Source organism: Aspergillus eucalypticola (assembly GCF_003184535.1).
Source record: "Aspergillus eucalypticola CBS 122712 chromosome Unknown BO83scaffold_20, whole genome shotgun sequence".
Classification (NCBI taxonomy): Eukaryota; Fungi; Ascomycota; class Eurotiomycetes; order Eurotiales; family Aspergillaceae; genus Aspergillus; species Aspergillus eucalypticola.
Genome location: NW_020290294.1, coordinates 394,986 through 411,639, shown reverse-complemented (window position 1 = coordinate 411,639; position 16,654 = coordinate 394,986). Strand labels below are relative to the sequence as shown.

The 16,654-nt window shown below is 49.3% G+C and overlaps 7 protein-coding genes across 7 annotated transcripts; 4 read left to right on the top strand and 3 right to left on the bottom strand.

Moving 5' to 3' along the window:
• Positions 1-1,840, top strand: BO83DRAFT_380236 (putative mitochondrial phosphate carrier protein). The gene is made up of 7 exons (XM_025531707.1): positions 1-87; positions 197-496; positions 572-736; positions 786-1,039; positions 1,090-1,435; positions 1,491-1,510; positions 1,573-1,840. Exons 2-7 carry the CDS (start codon positions 212-214, stop codon positions 1,640-1,642), a joined length of 1,140 nt encoding a protein of 379 aa, XP_025385970.1. The 5' UTR covers positions 1-87; positions 197-211; the 3' UTR covers positions 1,643-1,840.
• Positions 1,841-2,382: 542 nt separating this feature from the next.
• BO83DRAFT_380234 (DUF3602 domain-containing protein) lies at positions 2,383-3,678 on the top strand. Its single transcript, XM_025531706.1, has 5 exons — positions 2,383-2,526; positions 2,594-2,624; positions 2,705-2,774; positions 2,871-2,993; positions 3,077-3,678. The coding sequence occupies exons 1-5, from the start codon at positions 2,487-2,489 to the stop codon at positions 3,203-3,205; spliced, it is 393 nt and encodes a 130-aa protein (XP_025385969.1). The 5' UTR covers positions 2,383-2,486; the 3' UTR covers positions 3,206-3,678.
• A 241-nt stretch (positions 3,679-3,919) lies between these two features.
• Positions 3,920-5,373, bottom strand: BO83DRAFT_317726 (uncharacterized protein; the record flags this gene model as incomplete). Its single annotated transcript, XM_025527714.1, has 5 exons — positions 3,920-4,524; positions 4,625-4,681; positions 4,741-4,863; positions 4,941-5,018; positions 5,178-5,373. The coding sequence occupies 5 exons, from the start codon at positions 5,371-5,373 to the stop codon at positions 3,920-3,922; spliced, it is 1,059 nt and encodes a 352-aa protein (XP_025385968.1).
• Positions 5,374-5,887: 514 nt separating this feature from the next.
• On the bottom strand, positions 5,888-8,186 carry BO83DRAFT_400743 (uncharacterized protein; the record flags this gene model as incomplete). The annotated part of the gene is made up of 11 exons (XM_025533415.1): positions 5,888-5,971; positions 6,201-6,476; positions 6,627-6,704; positions 6,835-6,876; positions 7,009-7,112; positions 7,389-7,412; positions 7,490-7,526; positions 7,627-7,687; positions 7,799-7,860; positions 8,013-8,075; positions 8,100-8,186. 11 exons carry the CDS (start codon positions 8,184-8,186, stop codon positions 5,888-5,890), a joined length of 918 nt encoding a protein of 305 aa, XP_025385967.1.
• A 2,230-nt stretch (positions 8,187-10,416) lies between these two features.
• Positions 10,417-11,297, bottom strand: BO83DRAFT_390857 (60S ribosomal protein eL33; the record flags this gene model as incomplete). Its single annotated transcript, XM_025532879.1, has 6 exons — positions 10,417-10,514; positions 10,637-10,737; positions 10,805-10,846; positions 10,912-10,965; positions 11,118-11,127; positions 11,273-11,297. 6 exons carry the CDS (start codon positions 11,295-11,297, stop codon positions 10,417-10,419), a joined length of 330 nt encoding a protein of 109 aa, XP_025385966.1.
• A 688-nt stretch (positions 11,298-11,985) lies between these two features.
• BO83DRAFT_90204 (uncharacterized protein) lies at positions 11,986-12,600 on the top strand. The gene has a single exon (XM_025537698.1). The coding sequence runs from the start codon at positions 12,170-12,172 to the stop codon at positions 12,539-12,541; it is 372 nt and encodes a 123-aa protein (XP_025385965.1). The 5' UTR covers positions 11,986-12,169; the 3' UTR covers positions 12,542-12,600.
• A 1,134-nt stretch (positions 12,601-13,734) lies between these two features.
• Positions 13,735-16,510, top strand: BO83DRAFT_380227 (glucose-6-phosphate dehydrogenase). The gene is made up of 10 exons (XM_025531705.1): positions 13,735-13,932; positions 14,292-14,364; positions 14,420-14,440; positions 14,508-14,852; positions 14,926-15,123; positions 15,188-15,272; positions 15,331-15,407; positions 15,460-15,667; positions 15,724-16,095; positions 16,156-16,510. Exons 1-10 carry the CDS (start codon positions 13,889-13,891, stop codon positions 16,263-16,265), a joined length of 1,533 nt encoding a protein of 510 aa, XP_025385964.1. The 5' UTR covers positions 13,735-13,888; the 3' UTR covers positions 16,266-16,510.
• Positions 16,511-16,654: the final 144 nt, after the last annotated feature.

The following is a 16,654-nucleotide window of genomic DNA, read 5'->3' as shown; positions in this document are numbered from 1 at the left end:
ATTCCTTCAATCGAAGAATACGAGACTAGGTGTGGACCTCCGTTCTATACATCGTCATCCGTCCGACTATACTACCGACATAGTGTTGTAAGTGGACCCGCTTGTATAGATAAGGAACCATCGCGGTGCAGTATCGCCATCATACTTTATCGCAACCTGTATAGAATCGCTTTAACGCAGATTATAACAAGTATAGGTAGAAGCGCCCATCATGTTTCCTTCTGAAGGGGATATCGCTCGCGCCTTCGCCTCCCAAAGCCCTCTGGGCCAGTCTCAGCAGACCCGACAGCCGGAAGCTGCGGGCTTGAAGAGACGCCAGCCGTTCCCCGCCTGGAACGTTGTCGAGGACATCGAAAAGAAGGCCGATGCTATCGCTAAGGAAGCGAGCCGAGAGTTCGAAGTTGCGAGTCAGAAAGCTCAAGCTAAAACCGGCAAGATCGAGCCATGGACTCCTAAGTACTATGCTGCTTGCACGGTTGGAGGAATGCTTGCTTGCGTAAGTAGATGTTCCATTCTGCTAATGAGCGCTGCATAGTGGCCTATGAATACTAAATTTCTTGGCTGGTCCTAGGGTCTCACCCACACCGCTGTGACGCCTCTGGATTTGATCAAATGCCGCCGTCAGGTCGATCCTCTGCTGTACAAGAGTAATGCAGAGGCATTCCGTACAATTCGCGGTGCAGAGGGTCTCCGCGGAGTTTTCACCGGTTGGGGTCCCACTTTCTTTGGATACAGTGTAAGTCAAGATTGGATCGCATGCGTTGCGCCCTCTAATTGAGTACAAGGCCCAAGGAGCGTTCAAATATGGTGGTTATGAATTCTTCAAGAAGTTTTACAGCGACCTTGTCGGGGCTGAGAACGCAGCACGGTGGAAGACTTCTCTGTATTTGACCGCCAGTGCGTCGGCGGAGCTTATCGCTGATGTCGCCCTGTGTCCGTTCGAGGCCGTCAAGGTGCGCATGCAGACGACTATCCCACCTGATATTCGATCAACATTTACTGGTATCTCTAGCGTGGTTAATAAGGAAGGTGTGGCCGGGTAAGTGCTGCTAATGCGAGCAGTCGATCCCTAGTAGCTGACTGCCGCAGCCTGTACAAGGGTCTCTACCCTCTCTGGGGTCGACAGATCCCTTACACCATGATGAAGTTTGCGTCTTTCGAAACGATTGTCGAGATGATCTATAACTCCCTGCCGGGTCAAAAGTCTGACTACAACAAGGGTGCGCAGACCGCCGTTGCCTTCACCGGTGGTTACCTGGCTGGTATCCTTTGCGCCGTCGTGTCGCACCCAGCAGATGTCATGGTCAGTAAGTTGAATGCGAACCGTCAGGCCGGAGAGGCATTTGGAGCAGCGATGAGCCGGATCTACAAGGACATTGGCTTTGGAGGTCTCTGGAACGGTCTTCCCGTCCGTATCGTCATGATCGGCACCTTGGTAAGTGCATCGGTATCTGTTTCTCAGATCATGACTGACTTGTTATCTCCTCTAGACCGGACTGCAGTGGATGATGTATGTGTTACTTCAGATCTCCAGTATGCCCCTCTCGATAGACAGCGGCTGACGTTTTACAGTTACGATTCGTTCAAGATCTTCATGGGTCTTCCCACGACTGGCGGCGGCCCTCCTGCAGAGAAGAAGTAATATGGAAATCACTGTCCCGCCGAGAACTTAGATCCTTGTCCAACAAAAAGGGGTCGGATACTCTGTAGAATGTAGATTACAGTGGCCGTAGTATCGAGGCGGGGTGTGGGGTTGTACCGTACCTGATTTCGTGCAGCTTTCTTCCAATTTAATTGAGTGGGTAATTTACTTACTAGTTATCTTTGTGCAATGGTGAACCACTTTTGTCTTTTCATGAACCACATTCAATTGAACCCTGAGCCGAGGCCGGTGATAAAAGCAGCTGAACTGATAACCCTTAACTGGTAGAGATAACATGAAGCTACTCATTTCTTAGTAACAATTGGCGGGCCCCAAAATCGTTAGTCACGCCTCGGACCAATCCGGACAAGCATCTTATCAGCGCGACGACGTCATCGGACGCCGTCCCGCTCGTTCCCTTCTTTTGGTTCCTTCGATAACAATCATATCATCTAGATTTATCCCGATAATGATAATTCACTGAATTAGCTACTAGACTAGAACTTCCGGCAAATTTAACTTTGACTGCCAGGGCGCACCCTCTGGCTTGGCGCGCTGTGGCAGTGATTGCGCCCAAAAGAAGCAGCGCTAAGGTAGTCACGCTACACCCTACTAACCCCTGTGGTACATAATATATCTATACGAACCCATCCCCGGGAATCGCCACTTTGCGCTCTTTCTCTTTTCCCACTTTACTATCTGACTAGACTTGGTACACACTCACACACGTTCGTCGCAGACTCTTGGTTACAGCGTTCTTATCATCGCATTGAATCACTACATCAATTCAATAGACAACACCACTTGAAGAAAATCTACTACTACTCACCCTAACTACTGCATCATGGGCGAACACGAACCTATTGTGTCGCACGGCCGGGGAGGTATGTACACTACAATAAATCCAATGCAAACAACAAATCTCTAACATTCACTCCCCAAACAAAACAGGCCAAGGAAACATTGGCGCCGACTCCACCGAGTACGCACTACACCCATTCACTTAATCCCCAAAACACCCCACCGCCACAAAACCCCAATACTAATATACATGATATGAAGATACGTCGACGGCGGCATAGTCCGCGAAGGAGTCTACGGTGACCAAGGCGACGGCGCCTACTCAGCCGGCGTAAGCTATCCCCACCCATACATCAATCCATCCTACCTGTCTCACAACCAAACAACCAATATACTAAGTAACTAACATTATGATATGGATGTAAAGAGAGGCGGCGCCGGCAACATCGGCTCCCCGCACGTGCGCCCGACATCCAAGATCCCACACGACGCGGAGATAGTTCCCGAGTTGGCGATTCGGCAGTCTGTTGATGGGGATTATCATACTGGGGTATGTTTATATCCCTTTCATTATTACTCTATCGATTTTATGCAGGGAATGAATGCTAATGAGTGGTGATGGTGGTGCGATAGCGCGGCGGCCAAGGTAACGTGCACCTCGACGAAGAACATAGGAAGGAAAAGGAGGAGAAGAAGCATAAGGGGCCTGCACATGAGGGGTTGGCTGATAAGTTGAAGCATAAGTTGTTTGGGAGGAAGTAGATCATCTTTTTCTTCTGCCACTCTTGGTAGATGGTTGGTTGGTTGTTGATGAGATGGGAGGAGATGAGGGTGATGGGGTGGGGAAGGGTGTTCTATTGTTATTGTTGTTGCGCTTGATTTGAGATTCCCTGTTGCTTGTTTTGTTTCATGCTGCTGATTGCTAGAAGTAATACATCTTTCTTTGGTTTGGTTCTTCTATGATGTGGGTCTTTTTTTCTTTTCTTTCCTTTTGTCTCAATGGGGCTGGCTTTTCCATTTTACTGGAAGGTGTACTGACTGACTAGTACGATTTGATATACATGGGCCATTACTGAGTATCTATTCAATATCGGACAGCAAGTAGGAAGGTATTCATCACCCTGATCCAGTCACACTACCCTACCATTACTCACAACTTCACCCGTATCAATCAACATCATACTGGCTAGTATCTCATGCACTGTCATGGCAGAGAAATAAAAGGTAAGGAGGAACAAGGGAAAAAAGGCATCCATGTATCATGGTCTCGTCATGCGCATGCAAAGATGAAAGAGTATAATAAAGTTGCAATCGAATCCAAATTTGACACAGTCCGTCCCGAAATCCCAGTTGCTGTGCTTGAACATGACTCTTGAACGCCGCGGAGGTAGTACACCCAGACAAATTCGGATCAGAAAACACGCATCGAATAGTAAGAGTAAGGTAAGAAAATGTGAGGAGCCGGCTCACAGACGACTAGTTCTTGCTGAAACGACGCTTGAACCAGCCCTTTTTCTTCGAGTCGTTGCTCATTTCAGAGTCATTCGTAGCCTTGCGGAGATGGCGCCGGTTGGCTGTGGCAGCGACGGCGGCACCGCCGCCGACAGGGCCACCGGCGTTAGGGTCAGCCGCTGGTGGTTTGCTGCCAAAGTTGATCCGTCCCCCAGCGCCAGCTTGTCCGTTCAGATTCGGCCCGGCACCAAATCCTTGAAACCCATAGTTTTCGGCCATCTGCTGCTGCTGTTGTTGCTGCTGTTGGAACTGATCGATAGAGCTATTCACAGAGCTGGGGTCGGTGGAGTTGCCGTAAGCGTCGGTGTTGCTGCCAGAGCCCGAGCCAGACGCTGCGGTCATGTTGTCATATGATTTGTGATAGCCGTGTTGTGAATATCCACTTTGGTCGGTGTTCATCCGTGCATGGTGGCGTGGTCGCGGTCGGCCGCCGCCCTGATTGTAGGGGTAATAGTTGTCGGACTGGCCGTTACCATTCTCGACATAGCTGTCCGGTCGCGAATAGGCCCCGCGACCATTGTGATGGCCGCCCTGGTCGTAGTGACCCCGGTGCGAATGGCCGTTTTGAGCTATACCAATCCTTCAATTAGCGAGACGTTCTCTCTCGAATGTTACGATAGACATTGCGACTGTATCCCAAGACGCAATACTTGTGGGATTGAGAAATACCTCCAAAGTAGCTTCCCCGCCGACTATGGTCTGGCCCCGGAGTTGCAGGAGTCGATTCTGTAATGCGTCGTTAATCAACCGCCGGGTCGAGCAAACCGGAGTAAGGGGTGACTCACCTGTCCTTACATACGAAGCAGGTCTACTGCTGTATGTCCCATAAATTGCCGCCTCAAAAGATCGGATGGTCTCAAGCGGACGTTCAAAGCGCGGGCGCGTGGGGTTAGAGAGATCGGGATCAGCTGTGAGAGAAGAGGAGAGCAATCAGCGAGATGTCACCCAGGATATTTGTCCAAACAGGGAAGTATGGTATACGAACTGATAATATTTCCATACTGATCTTTATGCTGCATGGTCCGTAACGAACCCAGCGTCGACTGCTCGAGAGCAACCAAATCTGGGGAAACGAGTCAGTTTGTATGCTTGTAGAAAGTAAATGTTGCAAACTGGAGGCAGCATAATGAGAATGGAAGAATTGGGCTGGTTTGTTATGGCAGGCCGAAATCCAGGAGTGCAACAGGCAGAGAGATAAGGGGGGAGGGTTCCGGATACGTACTAGGTTGCGCTTCGCTCATAGCAACCATGGGATCGGCTTTGGAATGTAGTTGGCGGCGATGTTTCTCGTCTGAGGATTCCGATATCTGGGGCCTTTTGCTGGAATTGCTGGACCGTTGCGACCGATCCGACTTTGCACCGAAACTGAAGCCACGAGATTGCCTGCCAGGAGGCACGGCCGGCTGGGAGGTCGCCATTTTATTTATCACCCCGTCGACCTTAGCGCCTGATAACCAACAGCTGGAGCAGGTTTTCGCAGGACGCTGTCTAAGCTATGGCGCCCGTTGTGGAGCGCAAGCACGATCCGGTGTGGGAACCGCCAAGGAATGTATGATGATCGCGCGCGATGATTCTCGGGCTTTTTGGAGCGTGGTTTCAGAACGCAGCCAGGAGGCAGCCAACGAAACTAAGCAGCGCAGGCAACGTGGGGGGCTGCTTTTTTGATGGATCCACGAGCGGATATTCACTCGGATGTCTGATGTCTGTCCCAAGATTCTGGGGAAAGTCTAAAGCAACCGAAAAGTGTGAAAATGTCGCCAAAAGTTGGAAGTAGTATCAACTCCGCAATTTGTCTCTACACACAACGATCCACGCCGTTTTAAAAGAATAATCAAAGTGACACCGAAGGTGGGGAAGTGTGGCAGGCTTGAAGCACGGCTGTATGTAGTAGTGTATCGTCCGATCAAATTGTCCGACCAGAGCGTCCGTAGGTTAAGCGATAGTGACTGCAAGAAGGTGGTCCATCCGCAGTGCGCTCAAAGTGATCGACAGTAAGGAAGATGCGATAGCCTCAAGCTAGAGATGCCAAGACAGTAGGTTAGTAGGGAAGAATGTAGGTACTATGTAGGAAAGATGAAGATGGAGATTGGAAAGTAGTAGGAAGCGAGCGAGCAAGCAGGCAAGCAAGAAAGCACCACTCCAGTCGACCGTGCAGATGTGCAGATGGAAGAGGAGAAAGTACAAACGAGCGTGTGAAAAAGTAAAGCAGGTGGCAGTCGGCAACCAACAAGTACTGAACTACTACTAGAGAGAATCGGGGAGGGCCATTGAGGCCTTTTGACTTGTACGGGCCCGGTGGTATTGACGACAGGCGCCACGCAATGAAGAGGGGGACGCTTGTTCGAACCGATGGATGGGCGATTGCAAGTCGTCCTATCAGCTCGGGTTGGACGATGGCGTTATAGTCAAGAGCCACTCGGCCAGAAGAATCTAGACGATCACCGGATGCCTGGAAACTTTCCCTGATGTTTGCCCGTTCATTGTCCGGAGATCCTCTTCCCATGGAACTTTCCTCTTTTTTCTCTTTCAAAACTTTTCATCCTCCCGGTTCTCCCCTGGAAGTCAATTCATTCTCAAGAATCAAATGACAAAAACGCATTGCATTGAAATTGAATTCGATAAGACATCTTCATCTTCACTTCTCCATCTGTCATACCCAGCATTTCCCCACCAAGTTCAAGGCAGCGGGAAAAGTAAATCTAGTACCAGTTCGACTGGAAATAGAATTACCCTCGTTACCGTATCTTGGCTGGTGAACACAAAAAGGAATAAAAAGAACCAAATGCATAAAAATACCGATAGTGTTACGCAGCTTTCCCCTCTTCTCATTGCCTGCCGGCCAATCACTCGTTGTGGGATGGCCCAGCCACCCAGCGAACTCTTTCTGGTTGGCTTCCATTCCATGGACCATCTGTCACCGTCTCAGGCACCATACCCGAAAGGAAAAGGAAACATAGTAACTGAAGAACAGAAAATAGGAAAAAAAAAAAAAAAAAGTAAGCTAATGATTTTGGTACTAAAGAAAGCTTGGAATTTGTTGTGTGTGTGATGACTGCGATGACTTGTCGACTAGGATGCGCTGTCGCAAATCCCATGTCACCAGCCATCTCTTCCCGTCTGATCGTCCTGCTTGCACAATCGGAAGAAATCAAGCAAACTTCAGCCCATCGCACAGATCGGCTGCCGTCGACATCATCCAAGCCCAAAAAATGGGCCAGGCAGCCCAGGCAAGCCACTCCGCAGTTCTGATACTTTTTACGCTATCTTGACCTGTCTTTTCACTTCCGGGTGGATTATCTCGGCCGTTGATTTCCTATTTTTACTCGGAATACACCAAAATGGTTTAGTTGGTGGTAAGACTGGCCGGTACGGCCGGATACGAGAATACGACTTTGAATCTCACCCACGGAGACGGTGGCATATCACTACGTACTCTTAAAATCTTTATCCAAATTCTCTCTAGTTGCACCAGGGAAGCGCACCTTCTGCTATCCGTGGCCTTCCAATTGGCCCACCAGCACCGCAGAATGAAACCTGGAATATGTCTGCCTGTCTCAATTGCCCCATCCCTCTACTGAGCGGCGGCGTTACATGTCTGACTATGGCGGTCGTTCCAGTCCAATCCCATCCATCCAGTCCGCCAGACTGCCTCCCACACTGAGACAACTAACCGCCCTTTTCAGGTTGGCAGTCGCTCTTGGCTCTGCACACTTGGCAGGCTCATACTTAGGCCTGCAGACTTACAGGAATTAAAAATAGCCCATGCATCCCCGAAATTAAGAAGATCAATGCATACGCGCTTGAATGTTTCTGGAATTATTTAATCGACTTAGAGTCGCACACGTTGCGATCAAGCAAGGTACCTCCAGCAAGGAACAATACGCGAAGGAGGATCTTGGCTCGAACTCGCGCAATTGCAAGCAACCTGTAAGCCAACCTCTTAGTAACCTACAATCTACTCCATACTGTGTAAGTATTCTATCATTCCGGCCGAGGCGATCTGTCGATCCCTATCAGTTCTTGTAAGTGGGTCATTGGGGGCGGGGATGGCGCCTACTTTAATTATTGTTAATTCGGGATCGTGACAGAATCTCCATGCAAGGAGTTTACCCTTCCAGAACTTCCCTCATTCAGCCTTATTGACCGCGCTGCGGAGATAGCTCGTGCAGTTAAGTGCTAAGCTTCTGATATCATATTCAAGGGCCCAGAGGCATACTGTGACGTCCTTCATTAGTTGTTGAAATACCCCTAATTTGACAGAACCCAACTGTGACCCGGATATATATCGTGGGGTGGGTGCATTCCAGAACGAGTCAAAATAACTTCAATGGTTTGATCAGACCAATTACGACTACAAGCTGGGTCCTGAGAATGCTATCGGCATACTGACATGCTAATAATCAAAGTACAATGGACATCTTTGCTAGAGATCGTTCATGTCTTTGCATGGATGCCAGTCATCCCAGCCAGCATTAGCGTTATCTGATCAATCAATATGAGACCGCTGTTTCACCATTACTTTTGACTGCACACAATGCATTCTGTGACATTTCCCAGTTTGAGCGCAGTTCCAGGCTAGACTCTTTCAAGCTCAGCCAAGCCATATGCGGTTTTGATTCATGAATGCGGAATTTATACAGATCATAATGTCCCCTCGTCATCAGCATATGAAACTTGACCTACCCTTTAACCACTTACCACAATCATCAGTAGCGGTCACAGGGGCTGCCATAGTCCTACTCAACTTTGAATTTAGCATCAAATGCTCCTATTTATATCTGATTCTGTAACACGTGGGAAATAGTATTTTAGTTCACCTAGAGACCTGCAGCTGTCCTACGCAAGATATCATCCCCCCCAAAAAACATGTCCACGGATCGTTCCCCTTATAGCAGTTCCAACTCTACACTAGCATTCTTAAGCTACTATTATATTAGTATATATTGCTCTAAGACTATGCCCTCGCAGTTCATTGCATGTTAGCATGAATCCCTACTAGCACATCCGGTTCCAAACCCATACCGCCCAGCTTTCCATTCAGAATATATATAACCACTAGGACTAGTACTCGCACTTTAGTGGCACTAAACCCCAACCCACCCCTCCCATCGATACCATCCATAGTGCATTAAGGCTTATAAAAATATCAAACGTAAAATAGCTAGGACTGAGAAACCGAACAGTCAGATTTCAGTTTATCAACAGCAGCCCCAGCTACTACTGAAGACTATTGGCGAAAGCAGCCCGACATTCAAAAACATTGACAGTTGGCTACCAGCAGATACTCATTGATATATCTATTCATTCTCAGAGGACAAACCGGTGTATTCATGGCTATATTCTTAGTATGCCTGATGAGTGTGATTTGAAAATTTGTCTTATATCTCTCTATGTGATATAATAATACATTTTCCCAATTGAAGCTAGCGCTCCATATACATAATGCCTACTACCAGTAGCAGCATAGATAATGTCTACATATACTATCGATCAACGATGAGAAAAATGCAATGTTTGATAAAGTTGATGACAATACGAGAGCTCGCTCTGGCTATGGCGTAGCTGACTGCGGTTTAATGTCTCCGTTCGATTACAAGTGATGTTACTATGTAGTTTGGAGAGTACCTTACATATCTGGACTTAGTATATGCACAGAACTCCATGTGACAGCTAGCTTAAAATTGATAGTACCATGGGAAGAAGTGAAAAGCATGCATTGCCACATTGAAGAAACAATATAGATTGACGCATAGCACTCCGTATCGGTCATCACTATCGATCACGGGTGGGGTCTACGATGACAGGTGTGGGTATTCATGCTCCGGAGATCTGATGCTTATTACGTACGGTTGTTGGCAGTTGGCTATTTGACGAGCAGATGTCCAACGGTGCAGAGCTAGCGCTAGATGAATTAATATGGCGGGGAAGATTTCGAAATCAAATCAATATGCCGATAATTGGGGATAGCCAGGGTTTGCTGTCGCAGTTGTCGCTTTGGGTTTGATATCGCTTGTCGACTTGAAGACACAACTCCATAAGAATTGGCCACCGGACTACCATTCACATCGCTCACACTATTCCCCAGAGAAAAGCAATTGTACCGATATGTTGAAATGGTATGGATTGTGGTTTATGAGCATCAGATACACGGGGAGCCATGTTGTCGGCCCAAAAGGCACAGCATGCTTGGCCGGTTTGAATATAGGATATAAAAAAACCAGGGATATCAAGCTCGTCCGTTGCCTTTAGGGGAAAAAAGGGCTGACAATAACCATGCTGAAAAAAAAGAAGATAAGAGTTCTTTTATTTTAATTCGTAGGGCTGACCGGCCCTGCCTCTCCCACGAACATTATCAACCCGCCAACTCCATCTCAACATTCGGCTCATTCCGTCGACTCCTTGCCCGACCGTCTGCGCGTAGAATCCGGAGTTTCCAACTAACGTAACAAAAGGGGCGTCATTTAGATGTTGGAGGGGTACAGCATAACACGGACGGTAGCACCGAAGGTCTTGGGGGGGAGGTTGTGGCGGAACTGAGCACGGACAACACCGGAGTTACCTGTTCATGAGGGAAGTGTTGTTAGTTTTCCGAACCTTCTCCGTTCCAGCAATCACCGATAACATATAGATATATATATTGCCGTGGTAATCGTCGGCGCAATGGAGCTGTGCATCACATACCGTGGGGACGGGTAACCTTGCCCCAGATGACCCGGATGTTGGAGCCCCGGACCTCACGCTTGGCCCGGTAGACGAAAGCAACCTTCTTGCCCAGGTAGAAGCTGTAAAAAAAATCCCGTCTTAGCTGTGTGTTCTGATATTTCGATCCCGGACCCATTCGCTACTCACTTTGCGGCCTCAGTGCTCTCAACACCGTCGATCTTGATCAGACTAGATAACCCATGTGTCAGATTCCCTTGTTCCTCTATATCGATATCGGTGCGGATCGCAAGTACCTGGTGTTGGGGTTGACGGTACGCTTGGAGCGCTGGTAGCTCACGTGGCGACCCCTGTAGAAAGAATTCGTATTAACCGGTCTGTTCTCGTTGCATTCCATCGCTTGGCCCGTATCTCTGATGTTCCGACATGGATCTTGATATTTTTGATATTCATATCCGGAATGTGCGCGAATTCGACGGCGGACGGTTTGTGGTGAACTTACTTGACATAGACTATAATTCGCAAAGAATATTCAGTTAGCATTTCATTCAGCATTTCGCCCAATATGCGCCCGCATATCCCCATCTATCCTTCTCCATCCCCATATTCCAACCATCGCGCACACATATCTGATATCCGGAAAATGATGGCACTCACGTCTGTGACCTTGTTCCGAAGGCATTCTGACGGCGTTTCTCTGAGCAGCAGCGGGCAACGCAAAAAGTCGAAGGAAGGGAGGTATGACCCGCAAAAGTCGTCCGGGTTGTCGTGGTTGTCGTCGCTTCGATAGGGTAACGGGACAACGCACAAGGCTCACAAATTGCGAGGTGTGTTCGGTGCGGCTCGCCCTAACCCCAAACGGGACGCTTAGCGAGCAGGACCACCCCAGGGCAAGCCGAAGTCCCGTGATGGGGAAGAGTTGCAGACCGCCTACGGGACACTAAACCGTCTTGGGATCTTCATCGGATAAATAGCTTCTCCATGCATCCGAGATAGATCATCATCGATTGCAGACCTTTGGGGCTCCTCCATCCCAACCCACCCCACCTGGCCAATTTTGCCGTCCGGGCTACTGTAGTCCGAAGACTCCTGGCAACCCGCCGGTCCCCTCTGCAGCAGCGGAGAGAGCTTTTGGCTAGAGCGCCCCAAGCTGACAAAACAGCTTGCGGATTCTTTTCCACCCATGACGGCAACTGCCCCATCACCCTTGATCTTGATAAGGGATTGGCCTCCTATCGCCGGGGTGGCGGCCTGTTGCAGGAGCTCCCCGTTTAATGGACAAGGAGTTTATCTTGTGACTTTCGAGTATGCGTGAAGTAGCTGCATGACAGCATGGCGCTTAAACTACCTCTTACAGGGTAGTGCGACAGAGTCGTACGGGTGTAAGACTGGATGTATATAACGGGGGAGGATGACTCCTCCAGAAGCGATCAGACCGGGATACATATTTGGAAATCAAGCGTCCCCTCCAGCCCCACCAGGAAGTCGGCAACGAACCTGACATGATGTTTCTCTCCTGAGGGGGGGACCCCCATAGAGCACGCAATACCATCAATGCCTCTTTTTTCTTTTCAAGAAAGAAAGAGGGGTAAAATATTGATGGGTGTGGTTGTAAGGGAAATGGTTACGACAGTAATGTGCCATCGATACGAGGGTTCTGGTGTCGTGGGAATAAGCAACAATAGGCAGTGCATGCTGAGAACAATACTCCGTAGATACTCCAGCCCCCCCCCCGTTTCGGGATCGCACCCGTTAACTCCGGAGTCGACTGGGCCGAAAGTTCGGTTTGATACATGGTCGCTGCGCTTACTTCACGGGAAAATAGAATCCGTATCGTCCTTCCAGATGACAAATTGGCCGATCCAACCCCACGAAGCTGGTCACCGGAGACGCGGATTCAGGAGTCTTTCCACTAGACTGGTGTGATTGTTCTGGCGCGATCGCTGCTATTCATCCTGTGGAATAGTCCGAAATCGCTTCCATTATTTTGAGATCTTGTCTGGGTCACACCCTGGAAATCTGCGCAACGGTTCTCTTGCTTCACCTATTGTAGTTGAAAGTGGATTAGTGTTAAGTTGATTGACGCTGCATTACTTACGGAGCAAACCTTGGAAAGGTGATCTAAATTCTAATAGATGGGTGCTATGACCGGAATGCATGGAACTATCGTTATCACAAAGAAGCCAGGTCCTGAGCTGACTGACCTACCTGCATGAATGGGCTGGGGGCTGCTCCACAATTTGCCAGTAAATTTGAGGTGCGCGTGCCCCGCGCATATACTAATGTAGTACAGCGTCAGACCGCAAGAAACTCGGCACCTTTACATTTGCGGCTTTCCCTTTGTCTACAATTCAAGAAGAATGAAAATGTCAGATCAGGGTCGGAGGGTTAATATTACTGGGATAAGCTGACGCGGGGGGTGGTTCCGCATGCAACAGTAAGGTGTACCTTAAGATGGGCATCATCCGTTCCATGTGTGGTTCTCAGTGGAGCTGGGAGGAGATTTACAGCGGACCTGGCTCGGATAAATCAGTCCGTCTAAAAGAGAAGGGGCTGTTAGTCTAAACGATGATGTTTCTGAGGGACAGATAGAGTAAGTCGAGTGGGGGATGCTTCATCGTAAGTATTGATTTAAAGATATCGAGATATGCAAGTGGTAGATAGTACCATCGCGTTACCTAGCGATGATATAAGAGACGGATTGCCACAACGGCTTCGGGGGAGAGAAAAGAGAGAGAGAGAGAGCAGTATGAGTGGGAACGGAGAACCTGACAATTAGGGGAAGAATGGATGCTAGGGATAAAAAAGGAAGCATTTCCCGGAGTAATCATACCAAGGAAATACTGAAGGAGTTAATTATCTACTACTCCGTGGCAGGCGAGTAAGTAGTGTCTGAGTGATGTAAAATAACCCCGAATAATAGAATTGGATAACAACTTACCTACTCACCACTAACTCACGGGGTCCCGCGGCAGTAATCGACGTAGTGGAAGAACCCAAGCCGGGCTTCCCAGTAACAAAGTAGTAACAAAGCTGCCCCACCCGGGCTCACTCACTTTTGCCCACCCTGCAGCAGAGCAGCTCCTCTCTCCTCGACGAGAGGCCCTCCTCCGGTCTTAAAAAGTACTTGCTCCGCCGGAACTGTTGGGATTTTTCCAACAAACCTCTCTGTCCTTGCTGTCTCCCTGTATCCTCTTTATTTCCTCTCCTCCTTCTTCCACCGATCTCTCACATTCCCTTCCCATCTCGTGGTTGTTCACACATCAATAAAATATGGCCAGCACAATAGCACGTACTGAGGAACGCCAGAATGCTGGGTGAGTTTTGCGGTCTCCCTCTCTGACATCACACCCCTCCTCCCTCCCACTCCCGTCCCTCCTGCCCGCCGCCCAGACGTGAGGATTCACCACCTACACCACCTACTTCTCTCCATAACAAGCCGGTCGCCCAACATTCACTGGCAGGCTTCCCGCTTTCCGTTGTTCTTCAATTCGTCACCAGGATTACTCCTTTGGTCTTGACGATAGGAATTTCCTTCTGACTCACCACCAACCTCACTGCCCCTCCCGGCTGTAGCGAACTGCGGGCACCGACCTGCATTATCGATCTACACACGATTCCCTGTGGCACTATAATCGTCAAGCTATAGTCTAGCTAACATGAATGTTTTACGTAGCACCATGGAACTCAAAGATGACACTGTCATCATAGTACTGGGTGCCTCCGGAGATCTTGCAAAGAAGAAGACCGTCAGTGATGACCCCCTGATTCATGTCGACCGCATAGGAAGCTAACTTCTTACAGTTCCCGGCACTTTTCGGCCTTGTATGTCCACTTACAGATCCAATTGCAGTTTGACTCACACCAGTATGGTTACTGATTGCGCTTCCAGTATCGCAACAAGTTCCTCCCCAAGGGTATCAAGATCGTCGGATATGCCCGGACAAACATGGACCATGAGGAGTACCTGAGGCGTGTGCGCTCATACATCAAGACACCCACCAAGGAAATCGAAGAGCAACTGGACAGCTTCTGCCAGCTCTGCACCTACATTTCCGGTCAATACGACAAGGATGACTCGTTCATCAACCTCAACAAGCACCTCGAGGAGATTGAGAAGGGCCAGAAGGAGCAGAACAGAATCTACTACATGGCCCTCCCCCCTAGCGTTTTCACCACCGTTTCCGACCAACTCAAGCGCAACTGCTACCCCAAGAACGGCGTTGCTCGTATCATCGTAAGTCGATCCTGGGCTGATATCACTCTGCAATTGGCCATTGTTCTTACTCGCTTGTTTTCCTATTTCACAGGTAGAGAAGCCTTTCGGCAAGGACCTTCAGAGCTCGCGCGATCTCCAAAAGGCTCTGGAGCCTAACTGGAAGGAAGAGGAGATCTTCCGTATCGACCACTACCTGGGTAAGGAGATGGTCAAGAACATCCTTATCATGCGCTTCGGAAACGAATTCTTCAACGCCACCTGGAACCGCCACCACATCGATAACGTTCAGGTACGACCTTGCGCTATCCAATTGACTTGCTGAATAATGGCTAAATTGTCGCCTTTATGATTAGATCACATTCAAGGAGCCCTTCGGTACTGAGGGACGTGGTGGTTACTTCGATGAGTTTGGCATCATCCGTGATGTCATGCAGAACCGTACGTTCCAGTCCTCCATAGACATTCTCGACAAGATACTGATTCAAATCTTCTTTAGACCTTCTCCAGGTGTTGACGCTGCTCGCTATGGAGCGCCCCATTTCCTTCTCTGCCGAGGACATCCGTGACGAGAAGGTACAGTGTGCGATTGGCTATCAGTTGAGCGAGGTTACTAATACTTAACCAGGTTCGTGTCCTGCGTGCGATGGACGCCATTGAGCCCAAGAACGTCATCATTGGCCAGTACGGAAAGTCTCTTGATGGCAGCAAGCCCGCCTACAAGGAGGATGAGACCGTTCCCCAGGATTCCCGCTGCCCCACATTCTGCGCTATGGTCGCCTACATCAAGAACGAGAGGTGGGACGGTGTTCCCTTCATCATGAAGGCTGGCAAGGGTATGTACCTCTTTCCAAGCGATCTTAGCAACGGCGGGTATACTAACTATTCGCAGCCTTGAACGAGCAGAAGACCGAGATCCGCATCCAGTTCCGTGATGTTACCTCCGGAATCTTCAAGGACATCCCCCGTAACGAACTCGTTATCCGCGTCCAGCCTAACGAGTCCGTGTACATCAAGATGAACTCCAAGCTGCCTGGCCTGTCTATGCAGACGGTTGTGACTGAGCTCGACCTCACCTACCGCCGCCGCTTCTCCGACCTCAAGATCCCCGAGGCCTACGAGTCTCTGATCCTGGATGCTCTGAAGGGCGACCACTCCAACTTCGTCCGTGACGATGAGCTGGATGCCAGCTGGAGGATCTTCACCCCTCTCTTGCACTACCTGGATGACAACAAGGAGATCATCCCCATGGAATACCCCTACGGTTCGTGCACATCTTGAAATCTCATAAAACCGCTTACATGCTGACGAACGGCGTGCGCAGGCTCCCGCGGACCCGCTGTCCTTGATGACTTCACCGCGTCCTTCGGCTACAAGTTCAGCGATGCTGCTGGCTACCAGTGGCCCTTGACTTCCACCCCCAACCGCCTGTAGATAAGGGCGGTCGGCGTGTTACGATGGATGAAGATGAAAGAAAAAAAAAACAAAAGAAAGTGCCAAAAAAGGCTAAAAAAAAGATGTTAATGCGATTGATTTTCGGTCGAAAATCATGGTATGACGGGGCATCTGGGATGATATGACAGAAATGAAGCACTCGGGACTATTTATCGGTCGGCTGGGCAATGACTGGAGTTATCTATTCGCAACCCCTTTTTAGAAACGAATGCAGAGAACGTAACGAACCACCCCCGGTCGGTTGGGACCGCCGCTGTCTTCACCGGAAGCTGGAAGTAGTCGCGTGACAGTAGCAAGACGGTACCTCCCAGTATTATTGACCCTTGCCTGGTGCCTCAGTCCCTTGTGTGCCTCGTAGAATTAGGTTA

Coding starts and splice junctions, on each gene's coding strand:
- BO83DRAFT_380236 (XM_025531707.1), top strand. CDS start 212: ATGTTTCCTTCTGAAGGGGATATCGCTCGCGCCTTCGCCTCCCAAAGC. Junction 1,040..1,089: donor AATAAGGAAGGTGTGGCCGG/GTAAGTGCTGCT, acceptor TGACTGCCGCAG/CCTGTACAAGGGTCTCTACC. Junction 1,436..1,490: donor TCGTCATGATCGGCACCTTG/GTAAGTGCATCG, acceptor TATCTCCTCTAG/ACCGGACTGCAGTGGATGAT.
- BO83DRAFT_380234 (XM_025531706.1), top strand. CDS start 2,487: ATGGGCGAACACGAACCTATTGTGTCGCACGGCCGGGGAG. Junction 2,527..2,593: donor TGTGTCGCACGGCCGGGGAG/GTATGTACACTA, acceptor CAAACAAAACAG/GCCAAGGAAACATTGGCGCC. Junction 2,994..3,076: donor ATGGGGATTATCATACTGGG/GTATGTTTATAT, acceptor GTGGTGCGATAG/CGCGGCGGCCAAGGTAACGT.
- BO83DRAFT_90204 (XM_025537698.1), top strand. CDS start 12,170: ATGCCTCTTTTTTCTTTTCAAGAAAGAAAGAGGGGTAAAATATTGATG.
- BO83DRAFT_380227 (XM_025531705.1), top strand. CDS start 13,889: ATGGCCAGCACAATAGCACGTACTGAGGAACGCCAGAATGCTGG. Junction 14,365..14,419: donor ATCTTGCAAAGAAGAAGACC/GTCAGTGATGAC, acceptor AACTTCTTACAG/TTCCCGGCACTTTTCGGCCT. Junction 14,853..14,925: donor ACGGCGTTGCTCGTATCATC/GTAAGTCGATCC, acceptor CCTATTTCACAG/GTAGAGAAGCCTTTCGGCAA.